Source organism: Leucoraja erinacea, chromosome 36 (genome assembly GCF_028641065.1).
Source record: "Leucoraja erinacea ecotype New England chromosome 36, Leri_hhj_1, whole genome shotgun sequence".
NCBI classification, from domain to species: Eukaryota; Metazoa; Chordata; class Chondrichthyes; order Rajiformes; family Rajidae; genus Leucoraja; species Leucoraja erinaceus.
The window spans coordinates 4,734,252-4,744,052 of NC_073412.1; the positions used below are offsets into that span (position 1 = coordinate 4,734,252).

The 9,801-nt window shown below is 43.6% G+C and overlaps 1 protein-coding gene across 2 annotated transcripts in view; it reads right to left on the reverse strand.

Annotated features, from left to right (window-relative positions):
- The window catches only part of terb2 (telomere repeat binding bouquet formation protein 2), a 22,798-nt gene extending 18,708 nt beyond the window's left edge, over window positions 1-4,090 (reverse strand). Inside the window, exons 1-2 of one of the 2 annotated variants that reach the window (XM_055662522.1) lie at window positions 2,650-4,090; window positions 655-736 (exon numbers count right to left, since the gene is read on the reverse strand). In XM_055662522.1, coding sequence (XP_055518497.1) covers window positions 655-736; window positions 2,650-2,685 — 118 coding nt within the window. In that variant the 5' untranslated portion in view covers window positions 2,686-4,090. Of the gene's footprint in view, window positions 1-654; window positions 737-2,621 lie in introns of both variants that reach the window. The other variant, XM_055662521.1, reaches the window with a different exon arrangement.
- Window positions 4,091-9,801: the final 5,711 nt, after the last annotated feature.

The window sequence follows — 9,801 nt, forward strand, 5'->3', positions numbered from 1 at the left end:
ACTTTTTACTATTACCTGATTTTGGAGAGTCAAATGCAACAAAATTTCGTTCAAGGTGCACTGTGTCTAGGTGTATATCTGAATGACAATAAAGTTTTCATTCATTCATTTCATTCATTCATTCATTCATTCATTCATTCATTCATTCATTCATTCATGCATTCATTCATTCAATCATTCATTCATTCATTCATTCATTCATTCATTCATTCATTCAATCATTCATTTCATTCATTCATTCATTCATTCATTCATTCATTCATTCATTCATTCATTCATTCATTCATTCATTCATTCATTCATTCATTCATTCATTCAGGCATTCATTCATTTCAATCATTCATTCATTCATTCATTCATTCATTCATTCATTCATTCAATCATTCAATCATTCAATCATTCATTCATTCATTCATGCCATCTATCATCAACACAATCTAAGCAATGGCATCTGATTGACTGTTACTGTTAGGAAAAAAGACACACAAGGCGTGAGGGTGACTGGTCTACATAGTAGATCTGTTCGTCACAACACTACAAACTACATGTTATAGTCTTAACTGAAGAACCAGTGATGAACCACAATGTTAGGATCAATTAATAATTGATAATATTTCATATTATAATACAATAATAATATTCAATGTATTATACCTCTGTGTGTCAGGATGAGAAGCATCGTTACTAAATAAGAAATCAGCCGCACACCAATTTGTAATAATCCCACCTTCATTGACTGCAGGAAGAAATACAAAATCCAGGTATTGAAATCAACAAATAAGAATATTTTTATTCGAATCATTCCAATAAGGGCAATTATTAAAGGTTTTAAATAGGATTTAAAAGGTGTTCAAAGCTTATTAGTACAACACACATTTATCAGTCACCTTCTCAACCAAAACTGTAACAAATTCTGTAGGAAAGACCTGCAGATGCTGGTTTAAATCGAAGGTAGATACAAAATGCTGGAGTAACTCTGCAGGGCAGGCAGCATCTCTGGAGAGAAGGAATGGGTGACGTTTCGGGTCGTGACCAAGTCTAGAGAAGGGTCTTGACCCAAAATCTCACTCATTCCTTCCCTCCAGGGATGCTGCCAATCTGCTGAGTTACTCCAGCATTTTGTATCTAGTGGAACAAATTCTCATTCTTTTAGCATAAAGTAAATAGGTTTCAAAGAGGTAGCAAGTGTACGATGGGCTGAAAGGCCTCTTTCTGCAGTGGAGGTATCCATGAATTGTGTACTTGTGTCTAAAAATAGTAAATTCCAATTCAATTATGTGACAGAACTATGTTACAAGAAGCCATAAAGACTGGAGTAAGCATCTTTATTGGAGATGCAACTTGAACTGAAAATCAATTTCAAGGTTACAAAACTTTTATCATTGAGCTTATTACTCACCATTATTTGTATGAACATACATGAAAAATATTTCATTGCATCTGGCACATTGCTATTGTACTTTATTTAACAAAGGGGAAAGTAAACTGCAGTCATTCCAAGTTCTATCTACAGTTATATTCATTCAAGTGATCAAAGTGCCCTTTTAATTTTCTTGGGCTTTCTTCAGTCCTTGCTCCTTCTCCGTCCCCGTCCCCGTTTCATTTTAATGTTGTATGAAAAACAATATTCTCCCTACCACCACCTCTCCTCCTCTATTTCAAGGCAGAGGCCAACATTGTCAGAGTCAATTTGCAAATTATTTGTATTTGTATTTTATTAAGATTCATGTTGAACTTTACTCATTTACATCTGAATAGAAGGGTGGGACGAATTCTGATCCAACTCCTGAATTACAACCGATTATTTGCATCCCAAAAGACGAACTAAAACTATCTCACGCTGACCATCGATCACTGGTTCACATACTGGTTCAACACAGTCCGTACACACACGGGACAATTTACAGAGGGCAATCAGCCTACAAAGACGTACGTCTTTAGGATGTGGGAGGAAACCGGAGCACCCGGAGAACGTGAATACACCGCACGGACTGCACCTGAGGTCAGGATCGAACCCGGGTCTCTGGGGCTGCGAGGCAGCAGCCCTACCAGCTGCATCACTATGGCACAAATATAGTTAATGCCTTCTCGTCTTAAATATAATGTCATGGCATATTTTACAACCACCTGAGACAGAAGACTGGGGCTTGGATCATAGTTTCATTTTAAGGACCATACATCTGAAAATGTAGTATAATGTCAGTAGGCCACGAGATTGCCAACAATCTGTACTTCCAGAATAGATGGTGAAGGATCAAGATGAGGTTCAGAATGATTGAGCCATTGTTACTGTCAGGGGCAAAGGCAATAGAAGAGGAAAAAAGACAGGTTTGGAGGGATATGGACCAAACGCAGGCAGATGGGACTAGTGTGGCTGGGACATGTTGGCTGCTGTGGGCAAGTTGGGCCGAAGTACCTGTTTCCACACTATATCACTCTATGGACTATATCAACTCAATTTTAATATTTCCCATTACTTTATCTAAAATTGTCAACTTTGGCTTGAGCCAGGAAATCCAAGTGAATAGGTCATTGATTAAAAACTAATGATAAATCTACATTTAACAAAAAATTATAAAGTAAGATTACAATCTTGAATGAGAGTTGCAATACATGCATACCCCAAATATCACAAATGTGTCTGCTCACACTTTGGGAGAACCAGGCTTTTTTGGCCCGATGCATCTTATCTTGAGGATTCAAGTGTTCACTGAAACAAAAGAAAATGTGAACTTTTCAATATGTTAGTGGACATAATACTGCCAAATGCTCTATAATTACAAATGAAAATCAAAATCAACTTCACCTCTGGTTACTAAATGGCAGAACAGGAAGCAAAGCACAACAAAATGCTTAAATACTTGTCTTCAATGTGCTTAAGGTTTTTGTCTTCAATGTCCTTAAGCACATTAAAGTATTTAAGCATTTTGCCTTATAAGCTACATATGTAAAAAGAATGCCTGGACTCAGAGTTACAATCAAACCATGTTCATTTTGATAGATTTTGGTGCTGTATTTTGGAAATTATCCACGAATGAAGCAATGCTGGTCAAGAGTCTAGAGTGTTTTATTGTCATCTGTGGCAGATAAAAGAATGAAATTCTTACTTGCTGCAGCACAACAGAATAATGTGTAGGAAGGAATTGCAGATGCTGGTTTACACCGGAGATGGACACAAAATGCTGGAGTAACTCGGTGGGACAGTCAGCATCACTTGATAGAAGGAATGGGTGAAGCAGCTCTGTCTGAAGAAGAGTCCCGACCCGAAACGTCACCCATTCCTTCTATCCAGAGGTGCTGCCTGTCCTGCTGAGTTACTCCATCATTTTGTGTCAATCCTGCAGGTAACTCATGTTACCACACAACAGCATAATACATGGCTTGTAACTTTTATCTCTCATCATAAACCTTTATCTTCTATCCTGGGGAAAAACTGTGATAATTAATCTTATCTATGCCCTTAATGACTTTACAAACCTCTATATCTACTTGCGCTCCAGCAAAAGCAATCTCAGCCTATTCAGTTTATTCTAACTCATGCACACCAGTTTTGGCAAAATCCTTGTCATAGAGTCATAGAGTGATACAGCGTGGAAACAGGCCCGTCGCCCCAACTTGTCCACACCGGCCAACATATCCCAGCTACACCATTCCCATCTGCCCGCATTAGGTCCATATCCCTCCAATCTGTCCTATCCATGTTACACAAAAAAAAGCTGGAGAAACTCAGCGGGTGCAGCAGCATCTGTGGAGCAAAGGAAAAAGGCAACGTTTCGGGCCGAAACCCTTCTTCAGACCTATCCATGTACTTTGTGTCTTAAATGTTGGGATAGTCCCACCCTCAACTACCTCCTCTAGCAGCTTGTTCCATACACCCACCACCCTTTGTGATTCAAATATTGTTTCACAATGGCACTTCAACTTACTCTCACCCGATATCTCCTATCCTAACACTCTGTCCAAACCACTTTTTAGTGGCAAAACATTCAAATCATTTGGTTTTACTAGTGGAAACATCCTATACATCTTTTTCCCTTTCCATCTAAGAACTTCCTCAAGATCCATTTGGTTATGCTCAATCTACTCCTCCTTTCTGCTTACTGCTCATTTTATTTTTATCAACCAACCTTATTGACAGCCTCGCACTTTTTTTTAAATCTACACTTTCTCTATAACTGCAATGCTGTAAAACTATCTTATGCACTCTGACATTTTTCGCTTCACACTACCTGTTGCACTCGTATATGGCATGACTGTACACAAGTAGAACATAATTTGACTGGATAACACAAAAGCAAAGCTTTCCACTGTAAATTGGTACAGGTGATCCAATCCAAACAGAAGCATTTTTCACATACTTTCCAGTACATTCAGCCCACCAAATCTATACCAGCTCGCAGAGTAATCCCAAAAATCCTTTCCTCCCAATTATTTTCAAATAACCATAAACCAGAGCAGGCTTTCAACTTCCCAGTGGTCCATATCTAAATAATTCGATTCAGATTCTATAGGCATATCTAAATATTTTGAATAAATTAGAATTGCATAGCAGTTTTATGTTAAATCTGTAATTACATTTTTTAAGAGCTTGATAAAAATCAAAGTTAATTGCTAATTGTTAATTTAATGTAAACAATACGTCCTGGCTGGTGTTTACAAACATTATTGCACACCCACACACACACACACAGTCCTTCCAGGGACAAACCTCGCAAACAGACTTCCTCTACTTTAATTAAGTCTTCAAATATTAGCAATTTCTTTCTCTAATAGTTTCCTTCGAGAACTTTGCACCCATCCCCCGAAATCCAACCTGTTTATTTACTTCTTACCTGCGAGGGAAGATGGCGGCGGGGGGCGAAAGCACTTTCCACTGAGTGCCCCGCATGAAGATGGCGGCGGCGAAGAGGGGCACCTGCACTCGGGCACTGGGGCGCCCCGCACAAAGATGGCGGCACCGAAGAGGGGCACCTGCACTCGGGCACTGGGGCGCCCCGCACAAAGATGGCGGCACCGAAGAGAAACACCTGCACTCGGGCACTGGGGCGCCCCGCATAAAGATGGCGGCGACGCCGAAGCGGGCACCTGCACTCGGGCACTGGGGGGGGGGGGGGGGGGGGGAGGATGGGCGCCCCGCACAAAGATGGCGCCACCGAAGAGGGGCACCTGCACTCGGGCACTGGGGGGCGCCCCGCACAAAGATGGCGGCGCCGAAGAGGGGCACCTGCACTCGGACACTGGGGCGCCCCGCACAAAGATGGCGGCACCGAAGAGGGACACCTGCACTCGGGCACTGGGGGGGGGGGGGGGGGGGATGGGCGCCCCGCACAAAGATGGCGGCGCCGAAGTGGGGCACCTGCACTCGGGCACTGGGGCGCCCCGCACAAAGATGGCGGCGCCGAAGAGGGGCACCCGCACTCGGGCACTGGGGGGGGGGGGGGGGGGGGGGGGGGATGGGCGCCCCGCACAAAGATGGCGGCGCCGAAGAGGGGCACCTGCACTCGGGCACTGGGGCCGCCCCACACAAAGATGGCGGCGGCGGAGAGGGGTAGCTGCACTCGGGCACTGGGGGGGGAAGGATGGGCGCCCCGCACAAAGATGGCGGCGCCGAAGGCTGTCAGGCAGCACTCGGGCACTGGGGCGCCCCGCACAAAGATGGCGGCCCCAGAGACAGTTGGCGGGAGCGCGCCGCCGTCCAACGGTCCTCGCGACTCGCGACGCTGCAAAGGCGGGAAAATAAAAACCGCGGCGGCCCATTGGCTAAGAAGTTGAATTGGCGCGAAAACCAAAGTTGGCTTCATTGTTTGAAAACGTTTATTTCTGAAATAAAAGCAGAAGATGACCAGCAGGTCGTGACTGCATCTGCGGAAAGAAAACAGAGTTAATGCCTCAGCTCTTAGGACTGAGAAAGTGAACAAAAAAAAGGACAAAAACAAGTTTGAAGAAGGGTTTCGTGTCGAAACGTTGCACATTTTCCTTCGCTCCATAGATTCAGATTCAGATTCAGATTCAATTTTAATTGTCATTGTCAGTGTACAGTACAGAGACAACGAAATGCATTTAGCATCTCCCTTGAAGAGCGACATAGCAAACGATTTGAATAAATAATAATAAGTGTCCGGGGGGGGTGGTGATTGGCAGTCACCGAGGTACGTTGTTTAGTAGAGTGACAGCCGCCGGAAAGAAGCTGTTCCTCGACCTGCTGGTTCGGCAACGGAGAGACCTGTAGCGCCTCCCGGATGGTAGGAGGGTAAACAGTCCATGGTTGGGGTGAGAGCAGTCCTTGGCGATGCTGAACGCCCTTCGCAGACAACGCTTGCTTTGGACAGACTCAATGGAGGGGAGCGTGGAACCGGTGATGCGTTGGGCAATTTTCACCACCCTCTGCAATGCCTTCCAGTCGGAGACAAAGCAGTTGCCATACCATACTGTGATACAGTTGGTAAGGATGCTCTCGATGGTGCAGCGGTAGCAGTTCACCAGGATCTGAGGAGACAGATGGACCTTCTTCAGTCTCCTCAGGAAGAAGAGACGCTGATAGATGCTGCTGCACCCGCTGAGTTTTTCTGAAGCCCCCAGCATTAGTCAAAGCAAGGTGGACCACGTGAAGATTGCAATCTCCCACCCCATTGAACAAGTGTCAATGGTTAATCGATGGTCGGCGTGAACTCGGTGACCCAAAGGGCCTGTTTCCATTCTGTATCTTTCAATTAATTCAATCAATCCATCAAATTGATGAATGTTGATGAATCTCCAGAAATGTTAGAGATAAGTTGATGTTAATTGTCTTAAGATTTCCAAAAATCAGGAAAAATGCATTGTGATTGGAAAATGGATTGAATTTTAAAGATTCACAAAGTAAAGTAGGAAAAACTAAAGAAGGGTCTCGACCCAAAACGTCGCCATTTCCTTCACTCCATAGATGCTGCTGCACCCGCTGAGTTTCTCCAACATTTTTGTCTACCTTCGATTTTCCAGCATCTGCACAGTTCCTTCTTCGACAAAAACAAGTTATTAGTTACAGAAAAAGTCAGAGCGGGTGGATAGGACAAAGGGTATATCAATGATAGTAATTTCTGCTTTATCTAATTTCCATTTCCTACAGGTTTTTTTACATTTGATTCTTCTTGGAGAGAGTTTCAATGTTAATTTCCTTGGGATGTTTGTCATTACTTGACTGAAAGAACTAAGATAATATGTCTGGTACTTCCTCATATCATCTACCTTATCACTTGTTAACCAACCCACCTGCTTCTGATCTCCTTTTTCCAGATATAATCATGATTTTTTTAAATGATGATTTTAATGATGGGCGACACGGTGGCGCTGCGGTAGAGTTGCTGCCTTACATACTGCCGCATACAGCGCAAGAGACCTGGGTTCGATCCCGACCACGAGTGCAGTCTGTACGGAGTTTATACATTCTCCCCGTGACTGCGTGGGTTTTACTCCGAGATCTTCAGTCCTCCCTGTAATGTTCCTGTAATGGGGAAACTAGAACTTCTAAACAATACTCCAAATGCAACATCACCAAGACCTATAAAGCTGCAACATGAATTCCTGACATATTCCTTTATCATTCTGACAATCATGACTGCCAGGATGGTTGGTTAGGTAACAGTGTGACAGTGATTATGATTGCCAAGGGTGAGTGGAGGCAGACCCACAAATCAATTTGTGTGTTCGAGCCCCAGGTCCAGAAATCTGGCCCTACCAGTTTGGTGATAGGTAGAGTGATACAGCACGGAAACAGTCAAGTCAAGTCAAGTCAAGTTTATTTGTCACATACACATACGAGATGTGCAGTGAAATGAAAGTGGCAATGCTCGCGGAACAACAAAACAACCAAACAAATTATAAACACAATCATAACACACATAATATTCATATTATTTTACATAATACAGAAACAGGCCCTTTGGCCCACCAAGTGACCATCAACAAACCATTTGCACTAATCTCATCCAACTTTATTCTCTCTAAAGATAGACACAAAGTGTTGGAGTGAATGACCGGGACAGGCAGCATGTCTGGAGAGAAGGAATAGGTGATGTTACTGGTTGAGACCTTTCTTCAGATTATAGACAATAGGTGCAGGAGTAGGCCATTTGGCCCTTCGAGTCAGCGCCGCCATCCACTGTGATCATGGCTGATCATCCACAATCAGTACCCCCGTTCCTGCCTTCTTTCCATATTCTCTCCATATTGTTATCAATTTCCCTCCCAGATTCCATCACTCCCTACATACTAGGGGCGATTTGCAGCATTCTCCCAGGCTTACCTATCTGCACCTTTTTGGGATGTTGGTGGAAACTGGAGCATCCAGAGGAAAACCTACGAGGTCTCAGGAAGAATGTGCAAATTCCACATAGATCGTACCCGGATTGAACTTTTGTCTCTGGTGCTGTGCTGTACCAGCTGCGCTATAGTGAAGTGGTGGAAGATGCAGATATTTTCTTTCCAAAATTGGAATCTCAGTGAATCTCTGATCCATAACCTTTCAGAGACATTCCATGTTCCTGTTTTTACTTCAGCATCTGGCAGTTATCTGCTGTTGCTTGCGATCAAAGTGTCCTTTCAATTTTTATTGGGCTTTCTTCAGTCCTTGCCCCTTCCCTTTCCCTGTTTCGACTTACTGTTGTATGAGAAAACTATTCTCCCTACCACCGCCTCGCCTCCTCTATTTCAAGACAGAGGCCAGCTTTGTCAAAGTCAATTTGCAAATCAATCCTCATTTGTATTATATAAAGGTACACGTTGAACTGAATCGTAATCGCTTATTTGCATCCTATAAGACAAATGGTAGGATTAGATCCAAAAACGATATCGCAAACAAATTCTAAAAAAACAATGTCTTCAGCAGCATCTTTTAGCCTTCAAGAAAATAATTGTTAAGAAAAGCACTACTTAAGAATGTTCCCCGATTGTTTCAATTTATCGGACAGTGCAGTGGCGCAGCAGTAGAGTCGTTGTCTCACAGCACCAGAGACCTGAGTTCAATCCTGACCATGATAATAATAATAATAACTTTATTTATAAAGCACTTTAAACAACTGCAGTTGCCACAAAGTGCTGTACATGAGAACTCATGGACAAGAAGTTATTACAAACCATTAAAAACCGTAAAACAAAGCACTATAAAACAGTAAAAGCACTAAAAACAGGAGCAATGTCTCAGCCAGTGTCGAAAGCCAGAGAATAAAAATGAGTTTTTAGGGTGGATTTGAAGATGGACAGTGAGGGGGCCTGTCTGATGTGCAATGGCAAGGTGTTCCAGAGTGCCGGAGCAGCAACAGAAAAGGCTCTATCCCCTCTGAGCTTCCGCTTAGACCTTGGTACCATGGGTGCTGCAGTGTGTTCTCCCTGTAACCGTGTGGGTTTCTCCAGTCTCCTCCTACATTCCAAAGCAGTGCAGGCTTCTATAAATCGCCCCCATTGTATACGATGCCAAAAGTGAGATAATATGGAATTAGTGTACAGGTGATCCATGGTCGGCATGGGCTTGGTGGGCCAAAAGGTCGGTTTCTATGCTGTATCTCTAAACCAAAACTATCTTACGCTGGCCATCGATCACTCGTTCACACATTGGTTCAACACAGTCCGTACACACAAGGGACAATTTACAGAGGGCAATCAGCCTACAAAAACGTACGTCTTTGGGTTGTGGGAGGAAACCGGAGCACCCGGAGAAAACCCACGTGGTCGCAGGGAGAACCTGCATACACCGCACGGACGGCACCTGACGTCAGGATCGAACCCGGGTCTCTGGTGCTGTGATGCAGCAGCTCTACCAGCGACATC